Source organism: Theropithecus gelada, chromosome 20, assembly GCF_003255815.1.
Source record: "Theropithecus gelada isolate Dixy chromosome 20, Tgel_1.0, whole genome shotgun sequence".
Lineage (NCBI taxonomy): Eukaryota > Metazoa > Chordata > Mammalia > Primates > Cercopithecidae > Theropithecus > Theropithecus gelada.
The window spans coordinates 76,587,261-76,607,861 of record NC_037688.1 but is presented as its reverse complement, the minus strand read 5'-3'; the positions used below and the strand labels follow the sequence as shown (position 1 = coordinate 76,607,861).

At 45.8% G+C, this 20,601-nt stretch overlaps 1 protein-coding gene across 3 annotated transcripts in view; it reads left to right on the top strand.

Moving 5' to 3' along the window:
• Nucleotides 1-255: 255 nt before the first annotated feature.
• Nucleotides 256-20,601, top strand: part of RBFOX1 (RNA binding fox-1 homolog 1) — a 1,702,422-nt gene continuing 1,682,076 nt past the window's right edge. For 2 of the 3 annotated variants that reach the window (XM_025370432.1, XM_025370439.1), the window contains exon 1: nucleotides 256-1,117. Coding sequence is in view for 1 of the 3 variants with exons in the window: in XM_025370429.1 (XP_025226214.1) it covers nucleotides 1,024-1,026 (3 nt within the window). In the remaining 2 variants the exon portion in view is untranslated. The remainder of the gene's footprint in view (nucleotides 1,118-20,601) is intronic. The other variant, XM_025370429.1, reaches the window with a different exon arrangement.

Below are 20,601 nucleotides of genomic sequence, written 5' to 3'. Positions count from 1 at the left end.
ACCCTCTTTCCCCTTTAGGCCAGGAGACCAAGGCACCGGGTCGCGTGTCCGCCGCCGCCGGCTGGAATCCAGGGCTGCACGCGTGACCGCGGCGGCGGCGGCGGCGGCGGCGCTGGCGAGGGGAAGGGGGAGGGGGCGCTCCCTCGCGCACCGGATTATTTTTGGCTCCGCAGCCGGGGCTGCTCGCTGCTTGTCGCGCGCTCACACACAGACACACACGCACACACACACATGCACATATTTTCTCGCGCTCTCTCCCGCTCTCCTTTGTTTATTTTCTAATCTATATTTTTGTTGGAAGATTTCCTCTCTATTCTCTCCCGCCCGCCTGCAAGCGCTCTTGCTGGCCGTCTGGGTGCACACACCGCTCCCTCGATCACCCCAGCCCCCTTCCTGGTCTCCCGAGCGCAGGGTTTGAAGGTCACCTCCTTTCCAGTCCCCGTGCAAGCCGCGCTGCCGCCGCCTCCTCCAGCCGGAGCCGGTGGGACTGGCTGCGCTGCCCTGAAGTGGTTCTCCAAGCAGCGCGGCGGACGGCGGACGGAGCACGGAGCCCGGAGGCCGCGTCGGGTGGGGAAACCCGAACTCGCGGAGGGGAATCCCTCCCCCTTCGCCCCAGCCCCTCAGCAGCACCCGCGGTGGGGCGGGGGCGCTCTGCCAGCCCCGGGAACAGCAGAGGCGGCGGCACTGGCTGGACCCACGCGCGCGCCTCCGGGGCTGAAGAAGGAAGGAGTGAGCCGAGCCGAACACCCCGCATCTGGAGGGGACAGCCAGCCGCGGGCCCCGCCCCGGCGTCCGGAGCAGGAGAACTCCGAGCCTCTTGCCCAGGCAGAGAGAGCAGGAGCGGACCGCGCGCCGGGGATTGAGAGTCCTTGCGCTCCAGACCCCCACCCAGTGGCCGCCAGGGTCCCCTCCTGTCCGGACCCTCGCCGCGCCCAGGCAGGCGCTCCAGGGCGGGGCTGACCTGCCCGCGAAGTTGCGGACAGTGCGTGAGAAGCCAGCACCCCCTTCCGCCGCCTCCAGCTTATGGTGAGTGTGGCTGGGGGTGCAGAGAGCGCACGGGAATTCGGGGGTCTGGGGCCGAGAACGCGACCGCAGCCGGGCTCGCCGGGAGTTCTAGGTAAGTCCAGGCAGAGTCATCGCCTCTGCACCCACCCCTGACATGGTCCAGAGGGTCCCACGGAGGGAAGCGCTAGGTCCCCGATAACTGGCCTCCTCCTAGCGCCAGTCTGGGCGCTCTGGACGGGAACTTTTTAAGGGTGTGTGGAAAGATCTCGAGGCGTGTCCCTCCCCCGCCCCCAGGGGGCCGAGACCCTGAGCCCCCTCGTGCGTCGCTTCCAGAAGCGCGTCCTTCCTCGCCCCAGAGCGCCCCTCCGAAGCATTCAGGCTACCTCGTCGGTCCTCCTGGGAGCGAGTCCTAGGTGCCGGGAGCAGCAGGAGCCTGCCTGCGCACTTTGATTAGTCTCCCTGGCCGGCTGCAAGCATGCACTCAGCGCGCCCCCGGGCCGCTGCCCCCGCCGGCAGGGTGTGCAGAAGGAGGCTTCTCAGTGACCCGGGAAGGCGTTTAGGTGCCCCGAACCCCTTGTGGGAGGAGGGGAAGAGGAGGTTCGCTTATCTGGAGAGAGCGCCGCTGTGTTTACTGGCACTGGGATCAATGCCCCGCGGTGCCACCTCGACCCCAGGGGAGGGGGCCAGCCGGGAAACCCGCGAATGGGAAACTCCTGCTGTGCCCCTGGTTCCTGGGAGCCTTAGAGAACCTTCACCCCAGAGAAGGAAACCCAGGGGAAGCAGATGTCAGCCCTGCGTTGTAGTGCAGGCCAGCGGGGGGCTTGTCAGCTCCAATCAACCAATTGTCCAGCGATGGAGGCGAGGGCGGGGCTAGTGGGGCACCGCTCCCATCTCCCCACCGCCCAGGAGGCCACTTGGCTGTGAGCTCCTGGAGCCTCCCTGGCGCCAGCTTCGGGGACCAGGTGTCACGCGGAGCCCAGAAGCTGTCCACTCAGGAAGGGAGGGGAAGACCCCGATCTAACCTTGTCCTGGAGCCCCCAACTCCATTCCTTGCTTCTAGGGAGTGTCGGGGAGGGGGCAGGGGGAGCTCATTGCTCCTGTGTGGGTCAGAACTGGGGTGCATCTGCTGGCCCCGGAATATCTGGGGTGCGGCTACTGAAGAGCTTGGAAATCCTGGTCAGGCAGTCTGGGCAATTGGCACCCCAAAGGCAGGTCTTTTCAGTTGAACTTGAAAAAAAGTGGGGGACGTGTAGCTTTGTTTGAGTTGAAACATCATGTCTCCTAACTTGGGTTTTCCTTTATTAGAATAATGACTGTTTATTTTTGTTTTTAAATAACTCCATTGTGCACAGAGGCCTGGCCTTGACCGCAGAAGTTTAGGACATGCCTCAGCCTGAGATCCCTTCCCTGCCCCCTGTCCTAGTTCATCTCCCCTCCATTTATCATTTATCTTTGTTACAAAAGAGAAAAAAAAAAAAAGATGAGAGGGCCTGGATTCTTTCAATTTTTAAGTGACCACAGAGGCCCTGGCTGGAGCTACTGGCAGATTTATTTTTAGCCAAGATCTTTTATGTTCAGAAGCGAAGGACCTGGGGCCTATGAAGGGTAAAGGTGGTGCTGGCAGTAGTTGTGCTGGTAAAAAGTGGGGCTGACTCAAAACCTGCGTCCTCTTTGAGCTCATCAGGGAGGCCCTCCGTTTGGAAGAATCCCCTGGGCTTTCCTTAAGTTCGCTTATGGTTGCCTCGGGCTAGGAAGAAAGGTCATCATTCCTTGCAGTAGTGAAAGTGACACCTTATGGGTCCAGAGAGTGGAGCTTTGTGGCCCAGAAGAACACAGGGCTTCTGGCTCAGTTATCTGCCAGCTGTGTGACCTTGGGCAAGTTACTTTACCTCTCTGAGCTTCTGGTTGTCACCTGTAAAATCAGAGTTTCAGTCGTAGTTCTGTCCTCAGAGGGTATGGGGGGTAAATTACATAAAGCACTAGACATTTAGAACAGGGTTTTGCACATGGTAAGTGACTGAATTATATGAGTTTTCTTTCTTTATTCTTTCAAGTAGATTGCTCTAATTTTTGAGCCTTGTAACACCAAGTGGGATAGGAAAGGCAGGTGGCTTGCCTTACACACATGCATGTTCTTTTCAATAAGCAAGAGAAGCCTCAAGTCTCCCATTCTGCTCACTGCATGTTCCAAGGAGGATCGTGGACAAGCTGTCTACCCACTGGCCAAGACATAGGTTGGTGGCATTTGACTTGCTGTCTCAACAAGCACCTGAAATTAAGTTTTTGCAGCAGTTGTGCATTTCTTCTGACCCACTGGAAGACCTTCATCTCCTTGGCCACCTGGGATGAAAGTACTGCCTTAGCGAATCTGTTTTGTTTTTTGTTTTGTTTTGTTTTGTTTTGTTTTTTAATTAGAACATCATTTTTTAAATACATAGAATATTTTGAAAACACAAGAATTGAAGAATATTAGAAGTGGCTTTATCATTCATCCTGGGATTCACACATTGCAATTCTTGTGTTTAGATATAAAATTTTGTGGCCAGCTACAGTGGCTCACGCCTGTAATCCCATCACTCTGGGAGGCTGAGGTGGGCGACTTGCTTGAGTCCAGGAGTTCAAGGCCAGCCTGGACAACTTAGCAAAACCCTGTCTGTACTAAAAATACAAACAATTAGGTGGGTGTGGTGGCGCACACCTGTAATCCCAGCTACCCTGGAGGCTGAGGTGGGAGAATCACCTGAGCCTGGGAAGGTTGAGGCTGTAGTGAGCCAATATCACACCACTGCACTCCAGTCTGGGTGACCAGAATGAGACCCTGCCTCAAAAAAAAAAAAAAAGAAAAAAAAAAAGTTGTGATAGTATTTAAACAATTTGTGATAACATTTAATTGTATAAACATATAAACATCTGTGGCACACATTTGCCCATAAACAGATTGAATGCACAAATACCTTGATCCAGTTTTTAGAAAGAATTTCAGTTTTGTTGTGGCAAGAACACAACATGGGCTGTAGCCTATGAAAAGATTTTTAAGTGTATCATACATGATTGTTTTACGGATAGTGTTGTATAGGAGATCTTCAGGAGTTATTTACCTTTACTGCACGAGGGACTCGGGGATCTAAAATTGTCATACTCATAGAAGCAGAGAGTAGAAGGTTGTGGCCAGGGTCTCGGGGGCCAGGGAAATGAGGATTTGCTGATCTAATCAACAGGTATAAAGTTTCAGTAATGTTGTAATAAATCTTGCTGTCTGTAGAACATACAGTTTTTTTCATCACCCTGAAGGTACAGAGTTTTCCACTCAGAGATGAAGCCGAAACATGGGTCTGAGTGGGTTTCTCTTCCTGGAATTGACCCACTCTGCCCTATTTTTCTCTTCATCATAATTGAAGCTATTTTTTTTTTTTTTTACCTCCTCCTGTAAGGTTTGAGCACAGGTCTTCTAGACATCCTCATGTCTCTGATGATTTTAGAAAAAAAAAAAATAAGCTTAGTCCTTTTAGCTTGAACCATCCCGAGCTATTATATTTTATCAAAGTCCTTTCTGTTAATATATATTTTTTGTATCCAGAAAATTGGGTCTGCCCTGTATAGGAATCTGACATTTCACCTTTCCAAAAATTAGACCATTTTGTTTGCATCCTTTAAGCTGATGTGTGTGGAGTAATGAACACATTCCAAGAGGGAAATCGTATTTGACACAGAAAATACTTTGGAGACACAGCAATTTCCCAGTGGCGTGTACGGAGACTATTGAAATCCTAGCACATTTGCTCTGAAGGACAGAGGGCAGCTCGTCCTGCCTTTGCCACCCAGCATGGGAGTTACACAGTAAGCAGCATCCACAGATTAATACTGGCTCACTTTCCTAAACTCATCCCTTAATCCGTCGCTTTCACATTCATCCACAGCGTTGTGCCGGAGACCTCAAACTCCGAGGCGATGTTTTTAAAGACACTACAAGGCTCTTCCTAACGTCTACCTCCATTATTTAAAATACTGCCTCGAGGCACACGTATAAATATTAAAACTTTAATTAAAGAATCAATCAGTGACGGAGCTTCAAAACAAGGGGATCCAACATTTGGAGATGATGTCAACTGTGAACACAGTTAGACTCAGTCACAGGACTAGGGGTTCTTACGAAAAGTGACGCGTGGAGTTATGTACACAGGGAACTGTCCTCATTTTTTGAATCTGCAGTCACTCTGAGCACTGTCACTCATTACCACTGGTTTGTCATTGGTCGCTAGTCAAAGAGACATGGGTGACCGTGGCCTGCTACTACAGAAGAGTGTGTTGTCTTCAGGGAAGGAGTGGCTAATACAATAAATATTTATTTGGAACGTACCACATGTTAGAGCCTGTGCTTGGTGAATAAGGCAGATGAGAACTTTGCTTTCTTGGAGCTTATATTGTCATAGGGGAAACCACACCATAAGCAAGATGTTGAAATATATTTTCATAAGGATAATGACAAGGGTTCCAAAAATTATAATGTGGTAGTGACTTGGGGGGGCATTCCAGAAAGGAGAGATTTGACCTGAGAACTACATGAAAAGAAGTAGCTGATCTTTATGGATCCATACATGTATCCAATGAGTATTCTACTCATCTCCACTTTCTTTTTTTTTGAAACAGAGTTTCACCTTGTCTCCCAGGCTGTAGTGCAGTGGCGCCATCTCGGCTCACTGCAACCTCCGCCTCCTGGGTACAGGTGATGATCTTGCCTCAGCCTCCTGAGTAGCTGGGATTGCAGGTGTGCACTGCCACACCTGGCTAGTGTTTGTATTTTTGGTGGGGATGGAGTTTCTCCATGACTGGTCTTGAACTCCTGACCTCAAGTGATCACCCGCCTCCTTGGCCTCCCAAAGTGCTAGGATTATAGGTGTGAGCCACCACGCCCAGCCTCATTCACCCCTACTTTCTATGAATTCCTGAGTGTTCATCAAGCACCCACTGTGTGCCAAGCACTACTGAAAGCACTTCAAGTGCAGAGTGATCAATACATGCAGACACCTTGTCCTGACAGAATTCCATTCTAGGATGGTTGTCTTCATGGAGAGCATTTCAGAGAAGGGGAGCAGCAAGCTCAAAGATCCAGAGGCGGGAACAATGACAAAATCATACACTTGAAGGTTGGTCCTATAGGCCCTTGAGGCCTGGGAAGGGAGCCTGGCTATTATTCTAATGGGAAAGCATTGGGGGATTTTATGCGGAGAGATACCAAGATATATTTATGCCTTAAATGTTATGGGAAAATTGTCAGGTGTTTTTGAGATGAGTAAGTAAACAAGCATGCCTTCCTGGCCAGCCAGCTCTTTTTTTTTTCCCCCAAGTTTCAACTCATTTCTATAAGCAAATTTGGTCTGTGGACTCAGTGACATCTGAAAAGGTAAGCCCTGCAACGTCTGATAAATCAAACTCGATTCCCCACCACCTCCTGCTTTTTAGGGCTTAGACCGAAATCTTTCATTGAAGAAGAGGGATTAGTTGATAGGGAAAAAGAACCTCATTTTCCAGTAACATTCTTTGTGTGAGGGTGGAAAACCATGGGAGGATACACCTGTATACATTAGCCTACTTAGCTTTCCTTTCTCTGGGGGCTCCGTTCAAAGATGCAACATCATGTGTGCGTGTGTGCATGCGTGAGCGGCCGCACCCGCCCACCCCACCTTCCCCCCACCCTCCCCCCACCCTCCTCCCCATCACACCCTCCCCCCTCCACCACATCCTTTTGATGGCTTGGCTGACATCTCTCCTGGGAGTACCCTGAGAACAGTTGCACACAGATGCCCTTTATTGATCATCTGTCCGGGTAGGTTCCCTTTCAGGTTATGGCCACAGATTCTCCCATTGGTGGGTGTGGGCCAGGGTAATGACAGATACTGACAGTGCAAAGTGGGTTGCTTATGGAGAGCTCTAAGTGCAGCTGACATTGTCCATCTGCAGAGGCTGCCCTGCCCTTGGAAGGTGGAGGTGCAATTTGATGGAGGGTTTGGACAACTGGACCATCCAGGTTTCCTCCCATATTGACTGTCTCTTTATCCACAATACTGGAACTCCATTATTGCCTATTATATGTGTCATGGACATCGTAATAAGCGTACATGGATTGAACTCTTCCTACATAGCACAAGCTGAGCCAAATACTCTACCTTCATAGCTGTGTATTGTGCTCTGTGTTTCTGGCATGTGATCGCCTCCCCCACCCTCCCAGCAGTTCACCTTTTTCACTTCCTACTCATCCTTCAGGTTACAGCTCAAAAGCCCCAGGCTTAGAGAAACTGTCCCTGTTTCCCTGTGTGGATTCTCCTTTTTTTACAGCCATCCCAGGGGCATCTTATATTTTATTGAGTGACTCTGTTTTATCCTTTTGCTCTTACTCCGCTGCACCATCAACTGCAGGTGGGCCATGCATGTACCTGTTTGGACATCCCTGTCCCCTTAGCATCTAGTGTGGTGCAAGGCACAGAGCAGAAGCCCCACATGGAAATAATGAATTATTCCACTTGAAGCTTCTTGCGCACTTTGAGGTTGGTGCTTTTCAGATCCCTATTTTGCACATAGAGAGTGGGGTGTAGGCAGGCGTTAAGCAGTTTGTCCAAGGGCACAGCAGCAGGTAAGAGGCACTTCCAGGATTTTGAACCTGACAGTCTGAGTCCACAGCCCCTGATGCTCATCACTGTGCACATGGTCCCTTTTGCTGCCTTTGTAAGACACAAGGGAGGGTGGGAGGCAGTGTGTGCATTGGTTAGGGAGCTCTTGCTGCATAGGTTGAGTTGTCCTGAGAAGTGATGCTGAGCCCATTAGAGCCACAAAAGGAAAACAAGGCACTTGTTTCTATTTATTGCAATATTACTTTATCGTTGTATAAGAGCCTTGCTGGATTTCTGCACTGGTGCAATCTGGCTCTTGTCTTGTTGTTTGTGTCCTTGGAGCCCCAAGACCTTGGGCTGCCCAGGGCATCTCTGGCCTCTTTCTCTAGGCTCAGGCTCTGAGCATGATTTTGAGGGAGGGGTTGGACCACCTGCCTGGCTACAGGCAGTCCTTGGGCATCATGGAGTCACAGCTGGAGCTGCTCTGATAGCCACTCAAAATGTGGTGTGCAAACCACTGCTCACTCCATCTAATCACCGTCTTCTGAATCAGCTTCCCTCTTCATTTCTTCTGAGAACAAAATTAGATCTTTGCCAGCATAATAGATGAACTTGTGCAATCACCTTGTTCATTGCTAGTTCTGCATTTCCCCAAGACGTTGATGTCTCTTTTCTGTGAATTGTAGAATATAGAACGTCAGAGATGAGGGTGAGGACTTGAGGTTTTCAAAATTGTCTTCTTTGTACCATGGTTGGGACCCTAATAGTTATAACACTTACTGGAAGCTCCTTCTGTGCTAGGGCTTCCTGTGCATCGTTTAATTAACTCTTCATGGCAAACCCTTTATTATACCCACTTGACAGATGAAGGAACTGAGGCCCAGTGACTAAGTGGCAAATCGAGATTGCAGACTCAAGCAGTTCTCTCCCCTGCTGTGTGCGGAGAGGACATGCTTGGGATGCAGGGAATAGCAGAGGCACCATGATAAGGTACGAGGAAGGAGGCAGCGCAGGTATTTCACTGAGATTTCAGAATCATTGTGTCTGGCTTGAGATCCCAGCTCCATCGTTTTCTAGCTCCATAACCTTTCACTTTCTTCAATTTTTCTGAACCTCAGTCTATGCCTACAAATGGAGATAATAATTATCACAACACTGTACAGTCTGTCTGAGGATTCATCAGCCTCGTAAATTATCTTAGCAAAGTGCCTGGCACCTAGTGTGTATTTAGTGCAAGTGGGAGTCATGCGGCTGACTGTGAAAATCATGACAATTACTATTATCCCTTGATAATAATGATAGCATTATTAACCTTGTTTTTGTTGCTAGAATTTCACAATCCCTTTGGGCAGCAAATTGGTCCCAGAATGCGCTTCCTACATTTTCCTCTTGACTGTAACTGAGGTGACAAATTGAGAGTGAAGGGGGAAGAACCCGGCATAGCTGCAAATGTACGGTTGAGATCGTTGACAGACGTGAGGCCCTGTGTGGAGTTCTGCCTGCAGAGGATGCTGACAGCAGCCATATGCACGGGCTCTGATTGATTGGCAGAGAGAAACACTAATTTATTAGACTCGTTATGAAAAGTGACGGAGCAGGGGATTGAGAGGGCTGATTCAGCATCAGTAGCCCTGGTCAGATCCCAGGGGTGTTGGCTTGGTGTCTGTTTCCCTTGGGACCAGCCCCCTGCCTTGATTCTGGGTCACTGCCTGTGTTCTCGAGTGAGTCTCTTAAAGATGTCCATGGCATGGCTTACTGTTACCACATTGTAAATATCATACCTATTTCTTCAGCATCCTTAGAAAGCTGAGTCCAGTTCAGGTTGCTGTTGATTGCAAAGGCCGGTAAGAGCAGGCAGGGAGTGTGTGCATGCAGAAATTCCCCAGTGGAGGGAAAATAGTCCTTTTCACAGGTTAGAGAAAGTGCAGGAGTTTCCTTGGGGGAGAATTAAGGGCATGGCTGATACCTCTCTTTAAGAACATAATGGCCGGGCATGGTGGCCCCTGCCTGCAATCCCAGCAGTTTGGGAGGCTGAGGCAGGAAGATTGCTTGAGTCAGAAGTTCGAGACCAGCCTAGGCAACATAATGAGACCCTGTCTCTATTTTAAAAAATACATATCTGGGTATGGTAGCTCATGCCTGTAGTCCCAGCTACTCAGGAGGCTGGGACAGGAGAATTGCTTGGCTCTGGGAGTTTAAGGCTGCTATGAGCTGTAATTGTGCCACTGCACTCCAGCCTTGGCAACAGAGCAAGACCCTGTCTGTTAAAAAAAAAAAAAGAAAAAAAGAAAGAAAAAAAGAACATGAGACTCTTTGTAGAAGGATTTCTCATTTCTGATTGGGAGAGGTTGTTCAGTCTGAATTACAGCAGGTAGGATGCTGGTTAAATAAGAACCAAGGTGATGAGGCACTGAATGGGACTATTTTGGAGTCAGAAAAGCTTTGAGAAGATTGAATTCCCTGACTTGAAGGTGTGAAAGGACAAAGTCATGGCAGCCAGGTACACCTAACTTGTGGATCCAGATTCTGCCACTTCCTGGCTGTGTGACCTTGGGCCAGTTACTGTACTTCTCTGGGCTTCCATTTACTTGTCTGTTAAAAGGCAAATGATTCTCCAGGGATGGCTACCTGGGAGTGAGTTAAGTCGAGCAGCAATCACACAGACTTCTGAGCTAGTCACTTCTTATTTTTTTTTACCTTGTGATATTCAGACAGTAGCCTGTCACTCCATGACTCTTTGATACAAAAGTTTACCTAGTTCGTGTGCTGTGGTTTGTGAAAATATATTTTGTTTCTTAGTGAATTTCATTCATTTTGCTCAGGGAACTTTATTGGTTTTGTCTGTGTAAACTTAAAATAATCTTCAAAAGTGCATACCAAGGACAAGGAACCATCCACCCCTTTCTATAAACTTATTTCTACTGAATTGTGCTTCGCTGGTGTCAGTTTATAATGAGAAATGGTATAAGAAAGCCAATTAGCCTCAAATTTTAAAAACTAGACATTATATATGCACACAGAAAAACGATAGGCCATTTAAAGTTTAAGAATTGTTACAGTTGAATCTAGCGTTAGAGAGAAAAGAAACATGTTATTGAGTATAGGTGAGGGTAAGAACCAAGATCTTCTTGGTAAGAAACAAGAACGACAAGCAAGCTATGAAGAATTCAATTCTTGAATCTTATTTGCTATTATTATTATTATTATTAGTAGTAGTAGTAGCAGTAGTATTTGAGACAGTCTCATTCTGTTGCCCAGGTTGGAGTGCAGTGGTGCAATCATGGCTCACTTCAACCTCTGCCTCCTGGACTCGAGTGATCCCGCCTCAACCTCTTGAGCAGCCAGGACCACAGGCATGTGCCACCATGCCGGGCTAATTTTTGTGTTTTTAAGTTTTTGTGTTTTTTTGTAGAGATGTGGTTTCACCATATTGACCAGGCTGGTCTTGAACTCCTGGGCTCAAGCAGTCTTTCCTTATAAAAAGCTGGGATTACAGGCATGAGCCACCACACCCAGCCCTATGTTGATATTTTTGAGGATTCTGTTGGCTCTTACTGTGTTAGCTTCGGTTTCAGGATCAGAAAGAGTTTGTCCTTTCTTCAGGTTCTGATTGGTCTTTATGTACCAGACACTTCTAAGTGGAATATGGGTTTGTGTTCCCTTTTCACAAAGCCTGCCAGGAAGCTCAGAGCGGATTTTACAGTTCAATCACAGCAGTCAATAGAATTCGATAGCATGGATTTTGCATATTAACCTCTCTTTTGACTCACTTTTATTTCTCTACCCTTATTTTAATGTTCACCTTTTATTGTGATGTATGTTACTGTATCAAAAGAATACCTTTGTAAGGTACCTAAAATTAACATATTCAAAGACTGAATAAGAAAGCAATATAAAGGTATATAAGGTAGGTGAATATTGAAAGATGCACATAAATTACAGCCCTTTAAAACACCAGGAACCCTAGAAAATAGGACCATGTAGTGCAGCACTTGGTATCTGGAGCTAGACCTGAAGTTAGAGAAATGCTATTTTGAGTCCCAACAGTGCCAATGGTTACTCTTTCTTATTTTCTCCTTTTAAAAAACATTTTCCTGGAGGACTGTTTATGCTATATCATTTCACTTTTTTGGGGCCATTTATTGCCTTTTTCTTGCATTCAGCAAACATTTTTGAGCCCATGCTCTGAGCCAGGCACTGTTAGGCACTGGGAATATTGTATAGAGTGGGTATATTGACCAGTACTGATATCATCTCTGCCTAGCGTAGCTTATGTTGTAGCGAGAGAGACTGACACATAACATGAATGCAGGTAAAAAGACAATAGAATTACCCATTATCGTAAGTATTAAAATGGCAAGAGAATGGGGCATTCATGTAATGAAAGGGTGAGTGACCCTCTTTGGTAGGAATATCAGGGAAACGTCTCCAAGGAGAGGTATTAGGCAACATTTAAGCTAAGGCCTGAAGAAAGAAAAGGGCCAAGCTGTGACCAGTGGGGAGAAGAGGGGAGAGGAGACCGTGGTGAGCAGAGGTGGCGGTGTGTTCAGAAGCCCGGGGGAGGAAGGAGAGAACTCTGCATGTCCTGAGAACAGCAAGGTGGCCAGCGTGCCTGGGGTGGTACGAGCAAGGGAAGGGATGTGGCTGGCAAAGCCTACAGAGGCCAGAACAGGCAGCCCTGCTGTCAGGAACCTGTGCCCTGTGTTCTTTTTGAGATGGGCAAGATCTTGACTAGTACCATTCTTTATCAGCATATTCAAGATTGGTGCGAGAATAAGGTACAAGGAGCACCCTGCAAGAAAGGCAATGTGTGTGCATGTGTAGATGTGTACCCTTGTATGTGCACGTGAGTGGATGTGCACACACATCTCTGTATGTGTGTGAACATGCATTTTGGTGCACATCTCTGCACGTGTGTGTACATATGTACATGTGTGTATGTGGCATGCACATATGTGCATGTATTGCGGAAGGAAGAGAAGGAGCCACAAACAGTATGACAGTGGGGAGACTGCTGACTTCAGAGCCCATCAGAACGAGGGGCAGTGTTGCTGGGCGTGCTGCTTACAGCATGTGCAGAACATCGCTCCGTTTTGCCTTACATCCTCCCTCGTGGACTGATCCCTTTCTGTTTGTATGGTACATTCAGTGAGTGACCGCATCACGGGAGGCAGAGCCAGACCCCAGCCTTATTCTCATGAGAAAGGGGAGGTCATTTGTTCACCTTAGTCCACCCCTTAATTGTTCCCTCACTGGTTCCCTGTCACTGTCAGATTTTTTAAATGCTGGGAAATGCTTTGGGGACTTCAGCATTTTGGAGTCTGTTTTCGAGGATTCTATTAGTGCCACAGAGACCCCTTCCCTCTTTCTTAAAGGTTCTATTTTTAGGCATCCTCCTCTTTTATCCCTGCTTTCAGTTCTGCTGCTTCCTTCCTTCTGAGATGCTTTCTTCCTTGCTGGTCCGGGAACAAGAAGCATTTAGCTTTATTTTCCTCATTCTCGCCTAGGTAGGGTGTGGTCCCCCTGTGTCCTCATTTGTTCAACATTTTGAGACAAAGATTGGTGGAATTGCTACTGACCAAAATAAAACCAGGAAAGCAGCTCATAGAATTTAATTTGCCTCTAACCCAACTCTTGTACTTATTTAAAAAAAAATACAATTATTCATTCCCTAGCACTCCAGATCACTTCACTGAAAGAAAGGAAGGAAGGAAGGAAGGAAGGAAGGAAGGAAGGAAGGAAGGAAGGAAGGAAGGAAGGAAGGAAGGAAGGAAGGAAGGAGGGAAGGAAGGAGGGAAGGAGGGAAGGAGGGAGGGAGGGAAGGGAGGCAAGGAGGGAGGGAGGGAAGGAGGGAAGGGAGGGAGGGAGGGAGGGAGGGAAGGAGGGAAGGAGGGAGGGATCCACTCCAGGGAGAAAGAGACTCTTGAGCTTTTTGTTCCTTGATGATCCTGTCTTTGCGTAATTGAGGGGAACCTATTGGGGAATCATAATTTTGGGAGACCATGGATGTGCCTCATTGCACAAGAATAAACAGAGAGCAGTGTCTGGAACAAATGCCTGTCTTTAAAAAAGTTTATGAAATGCCAGCAGATGTCAGTGTGCCCTTGCCATTTGATTTTTTTTTTTCCTTTTAACTTTTTTAAAGAAACATTAATTATTTTCGGTAGTAAAAACAACACAAGTATATTCTGCTACAGTTATAAATTAAAAGATCATGGGGCAACATTTTTTAGGTTTGGAGAAAGACCAGCAGAATTTATGTCACAAGGTAAATCCTCTAAATTATCTGTGTAATATAATTTGTCTTTTCTCAGAAAAAATGGTTTCAAAATGCAAAACCTAGTGTAAGTTTCTTTTCCCTTCTCTCCCAGCCATTGTTCGGGTGCTAATAATAGCTTAGGATCCAGCTTAGCTTCTGAGAACCTACTGGCTCTGCTAATTGATGACAGCTCTTTATTTCAAAGCTGGAGTTTGCAAAGGAAGGTAGTGTAGGGTTGGGTATGGCCTTGTGATTTGTCATCTGAGTTGTGATGAGAACCTCTTGCAGTTTTCGTTGTTACTGTGAACACAACAAATTGCATGCTAATGGTTAGCTCCTCCACAGACATTGTTTAGATCAAAAATGAGGGCATCTATACAGGAAAAAGATTCACTCAAAGAATTAAAAACTATTCATTTTAAGCAAGGGATAATTTGCCAGTATGTAGTGTAAAAGAAGTAGGGTAGTTTCCAGGCAGGGAATGATGTACGTAACAGGGCATGTTTGATGCTTTGCTTTATTTATTTAATGGTTTTGATTAAATGGTACATTATTCAAAAATGCAAGAGTATGCAGAGAAAAATAAATCTCTCTTGCATTTGCCTTGCAGTTTATTAGAGACAACTATTATTATAGTTTCTCATGCATGCTTTCATAGATGTCATATGCAAATACAAACACTTACACAGATATTTATACTAATAAAAGATAGCATAGGAAATGCATAGTTACACTGTTTGCTCTTTTTAAAAAAATTAAGGATATATTTTAAGGATTATTCCCTGTCAGTGTGTGTGTGTGTGTCTGTGTGTGTGCACACACGTGTATTTTTTCTGCTCCATTTTTGTTAATGGATGTATAGTATTCCATTGCACATGTTTACTCTACATTATTTAATTGGCCTTCTTTTGATGGATATTTATGTTATTTCCATTACTGAAGTGCTACATGGAGTATCTTCAACCACCACCACTTCCCACACATGTCTGTAGGTTACATCCTTAGAGGTGAAATTGCTAGGTCAAAGGAAACATGCCTTTCATTTTGACAGACACTGCCAAACCTGATGCTCTGGCTGAGCTGCACCCTTACATGTTGGTGGATGAATGGGGTTTAGAACCAAATGAAGCCATATGGTGATTCTGGTCTGACTTGGCTACCGTGATGACTGTCATGAATTGTGTCCCTTTTGGAAGTGTCTTACTCTAGTTGTGCTGTTATAACAAAATGCTTATCCAGGATGATTTAGAAAGAATAGAAATGGTTAGCTGGGTGTGGTGGCTCATGCCTGTAATCCCAGAACCTTGGGAGGCCGAGACAGGTGGATCACCTGAGGTCAGAAGTTCAAGACCAGCCTGGCCAACTTAGTGAAATCCTGTCTCTACTAAAAATACAAAAATTAGCCAGGCGTGGTGGTGGGTGCCTGTAATCCCAGCTACTTGGGAGGCTGAGGCAGACGAATCACTTGAACAGAGGTGGAGGTTGCAGTGAGCTGAGATTGCACCACTGCACTCCAGCCTGGGTGAAACAGTGAGACTGTCACAAAATAAGTAAATAAGTAAATAAAATAAAAATAAAAATAAATTTTAAAAGAAGCTGTTTTCTCATCATTTTGGAGGCTGGGAAGTCCACAATCAAGGTGTGGCAAGTTCAATGGCTGGTGAGAGATGCCTGCTCTGCATCCAAGATGGTGCTTCATGGCTGCATCTTCATATGGTGGAAGGTAAAGGCACTAAAGTCTGACTAGATTTCTCCAACCTTTGTGTAAGGTTCTCATCTCACCTATGATGGCAGAGCCCTCATGGTCTAAACAGTCCTTAATAGTGTTGCATTGGAGATTAAGTTTCAATGTGAATTTTGGCGGGGACACAAACATTCAAACCATAACAGAATGTGTTGCAATTCTTGTCATTGCTGTTTTTTTGCTAACACTTTCCATCTGCCAAGTAGTTTGTTAAGATCTTTAATTCCACGTTCACATCTTTGTCCTCATAACAACCCTGTGGAGGAGACCCTGCTCTCATCCTGTTTCAGGATGGGGATGTGGGGGCTGAGAGACCCCAGGTACTTTGCTTAGGGTTGCAGGATGGATGGTCGGCTCAGGACTCACGCTCAGGGCCTCCAGACTTAACCATTGAGCTGGAAAGCTGTGGTGGGTTCTAAGCAGCAGAGAGCATACTGTTGACTTACAGTGAGTTTAGTCTCAACCCAGTTGCACTGTTGACCCATTGGATTGTGTAATTACCTGTTGTGCAGGCTGTCCTGTACATTGTAGGATGTTTAACAGCATCCCTGGCCTCTACCTGCTAGATGTTAGTAGCACCCCCTTCACCCATCCTTGACAGCCAAAGTCATCTCCAGATTTTGCCAAATGTCCCTGGAATGGAAAGTTGCCCCACTAACTCAGACGAAGAGCAAATATGCTGTGGGCATCCGTAGCGTAACACCAGAGACATACATTTGAGGACACACACGGTGGCTAATGTCATGGCATCTTCCATTCAGCCATCTCAGCCAAGGGACACTCATTTAGTTCATCCCCAAGGATGGAACAGATGGGCTGCCCCTTGCTGCAGACACCAGTCAAGGAACAAACAAGATGGTATTACTCAAACCATTTTCATCCTCCATTCGATCACGGTAGCGCTGCCCAACACGACTTTGTCTTTTAAAATGTAGTGTAGAAACGTCCTTGAAAAATTGTCTGGTAAAATAGACTTACAAAAAATTATGTTCCCAACTATAGCCCAGCTTATATATTACACAGCTTTTCTGTTCTTGCATTTTCCTTTGGTGCTCAGTAATGTTCTGCATCAAAATGGCAAGCGGAAGGCATCAGCCCTCCCAGCTCCCCGCACGTGGCAGACATTGATAATCTATTCTTTACCCCTCTCATCAGCGTCATCTTCTTAGAATCCTCAGTGCATCTCTCTACGCATAGACCGTCAACCAGTTGGAATTACTACGTGAAATGAAATGTTATTTGCCACCCCTATTACATGGTGCCTTTTTGGCTGAGAAGAAGGATTACGCTTTCCAAAGGGCAAGCTTATCATGAGGTATTAGCTTATTTTTCAGTTACTCTGAGAAAAGTGCTTGATAGATGGGAAGAAATGTCTATTCTTAAAGCGTTTGGAATTAAGATCTTATTTTGTAACAGTAATTGGGCGCCTGAAGAATACTCCTCTTTCCCGAGGTGCTTTACATTTACTGTCATCCTATGTATTATTGTTTTTCTGTAGTAACATCTCTCTCCCTTCCACCACCAAAAATTAATCACCTCCCTTCAAAGCCTGGTGAAGACAGCCACCTGAGGGTGACACAAAACACTTTGGGTACAATGGGAACTGAGACAATTCCCTCAGCAAAGAACATTGAGAAGCTGCAGGACGTTACTGGAACCGTGTCACTTCTCAGCACAGGGCGTGTGAGGGAGTTTTAAGGAGATGGGGAATTGAACCCTCTAAGATTTCCAGAAGTAACTTCTGATTTATAAGGGCATGGAGGCCAGGCTGCTCTGGGAAGGCAACACAGGTTTCAGAGTTGAAAATGCTTTTAGGTGGCACCATAGAACCATCCATTCTAGCATAATGTTTTTTTTTATTTGTTTGTTTGTTTTTCATTGCTTTTTTTGGGGAGGGGTGGAAAAACTCCCATGGAATTGTTTGGTAACTTGGCAATTTGGTTTAGTAACTTGATGAACCTATATGCAAATATCTATCACTTAGATAGTTTTTAACTCATCTCCTGTTTCTGATTCTAAGAAAATAGGGAAAAATAATCTTGGAAAGAAAAGGCCCTGGGTCAGAGAGTGTCTGTCTCTTTTTTTCTTTTTCAGACTGGTGGGAATGTTTTCCTTTCTCCACTTTTAGATGATTTAGTCTATGAGAGATAGGGACAAATAAAACACGTCTCCTGTTTCCTCTTCTGAGAAAGGAATGTTTAACTTAGATGGGAGGCACCAATGAACTTCAAGGGCTTGAAATTGTATTTAAAATTTAAAGAATAAACGTTTTTATCTGGGCAGAAGGCTCATAGCTTTTTCAAAATCACATTCTCAAAGTGCTATATGGGACACACAAAAAAAGTAAGAGCCCATGTTTTTTAGAACGATAACTTTCAGACTGTTTTACCATGACCCTAGTAGTCGGGGAAAAAGCATACTACAGCCCAACCACTTCACCTGTTTTAACCTTCTGGTGGGAATCTGTGTGTCGGAGGTGGGAGAAGATAGGGAGGCCACAGAAAGCTCAGTAGTAATGAAGGGTTGGGGTGCAATTGTATTTGGTGGGAGAGATACTTACTTCTTACCTAGCAGTGGTAATATGTATTTATTTGAGTCACAATCTCTGCACGTCTTAAAGTCCAATTATTTAGAAATTATCAGAAAAAAGTGCAGTTAATGGTAAAGTGTTAGCATTAACTAAACTCCAAAAAATCACAACAATGATGTTTTCTTAAAACATTGAATTGAGTCCCGCTTAACAACTTTGATAATAGCATGAGATCAGAAAATCCTTCCCGAAAATTCCAAGAATTAAAGCCATTGCATGAGAATATTTGTGACATTTCTGTGAAATTCTTGATAGATAGACTTCTTGGTACAGCTTTTAATTATAGTCCTTAGTAAACTTTTGTAATAATTTATGTTGATTTTTCAATAATACTTTTAAGTTTACAATTTGACTAACTCAGTGGAATACTACTGTTGGTATCTATTGGTCATTTACAAAAAAAAAAAAAAAAAAGTCCGTAGAATGCATTTTCTTTCTTTCTGTTTTTTTTCTTTGAGATGGAATCTCGCTCTGTCGCCCAAGATGGAGTGCAGTGGTGCAATCTCAGCTGACTGCAACCTCCACCTCCCTGGTTCAATCGATTCTCCTGCCTCAGCCTCCTGAGTAGCTGGGACTACAGGCGCCCACCACCACGCCCGGCTAATTTTTTGTATTTTAGTAGAGACCAGGTTTCACCATGTTGCCCAGGCTGGTCTCAAACTCCTGAACTCAGACAATCCGCCCGCCTCGGCCTCCCAAAGTGCTAGGATTACAGGCGTGAGCCACCTGGCCCGGCCTGTAGAATGCATTTCAATGTGCATAACGCTAATGAAAAGACTTGCATTTTTGGTTCAGTTAATGGCCCATTGTGAGGACTCTCTAGGTCTGTATACTTAGGCATGAAACATTATTGCTGTGGGAGGTTAGGGAAGATGGGAGCACAGGGCTCTTCTATAAAATCTCCATTCTGGCTGGGTGCGGTGGCTCACGCCTGTAATCCCAGCACTTTGGGAGGCCAAGGCGGGCGGATCACGAGGTCAGGAAATTGAGACCACGGTGAAACCCCGTCTCTACTAAAAATACAAAAAAATTAGCCGGACACAGTGGCGGGCACCTGTAGTCACAGCTACTTGGGAGGCTGAGGCAGGAGAATGGCGTGAACCCGGGAGACGGAGCTTGCAGTGAGCCGAGATCGCACCACTGCACTCCAGCCTGGGTGACAGAGCCAGACTCTGTCTCAAAAAAACAAAACAAAACAAAACAAAACAAAAAAAACTCCATTCTACAGATATCCCTATTTTTTGCAGGGGGTGGGGGATGACTCTGCAAACCATATTTTCTGAACTTTTTCATATATACTTATGAATATATTGGAAGCAAGCCTATATTTATTATTTTATTTTATGATTTATTTTTTTGAGATGGAGTTTCATTCACCCTATCACCCAGGCTGGAGTGCAGTGGTGCAGTCTTGGCCAACTGTGGCCTCCGCCTCCTGGACTCAAGCGATTCTCCTGCCTCAGCCTCCTGAGTAGGTGGGATTACAGGCGTGCACCATCACACCCAGCTAATTTTTGTATTTTTGGTAGAGACAGGGTTTTACCATATTGGCCAGGCTGGTCTCGAACTCCTGACCTCAAGGGATCTGCCCACCTCAGCCTGCTAAAGTGTTGGAATTACAGGTGTGAGCTACGGCACCCCACCCCAAGCTATATTTATGTAGACTGTGTAACTCAATATCCATATTATATATGGATATATATATGCGCGCACACACACACACACACACATATATATATATATACATATATATATATATATGAATGAAGTACTTACTAGGAGCTTTTGTGACCCAGTAAGGAAAACGAATACAGTTCATTAAAATGAAACTGTATTTGATTGCTTTAGCGCTTTGATTTTTTTTTTTTTTTTTTTGAACAAATTCTGCAGAAAACCTAAGCGGAATTATTTACCACTTGGGTTGGATTTTTCATTATCCTTCCTATTTAAGGTCACACCCAGCAATCCTCATAGAGTTGAATGGCTGTGTTTTTAAATATGCAGTGATTCCATTGAACTCATGCCAAGTGGTGTCCTGGATTTTCCGTGCATCAGTGTCTATGTGTGGATGAACGCTGACATATTACACACCAGCCAGTGTCCTCCACTCTCTTCATACATCCTGGTTTGCAAAAAAAAAAAAGTAGAAAAATTAAAAATGCTGAATCCCACAGAAAGTTTCCACTTCCCAGACCAAACTGTGTGCATAGCGGGGAGAAGAGACCAGATGGCCAGTGGGTTGAAATCAGTGGAGAAGCAGCTGGGATGCATGAGAGGGCATTTCCTCTTCCACTTCCCTGGAAGCCTGGTCAGGGCACGTCCCGGAGGTCTGAGCAGGACAAGAGGTGTCAATGTCATGGCGTCTGTCTGGCTTTCTGGATCTAGATGAATTGGAGTT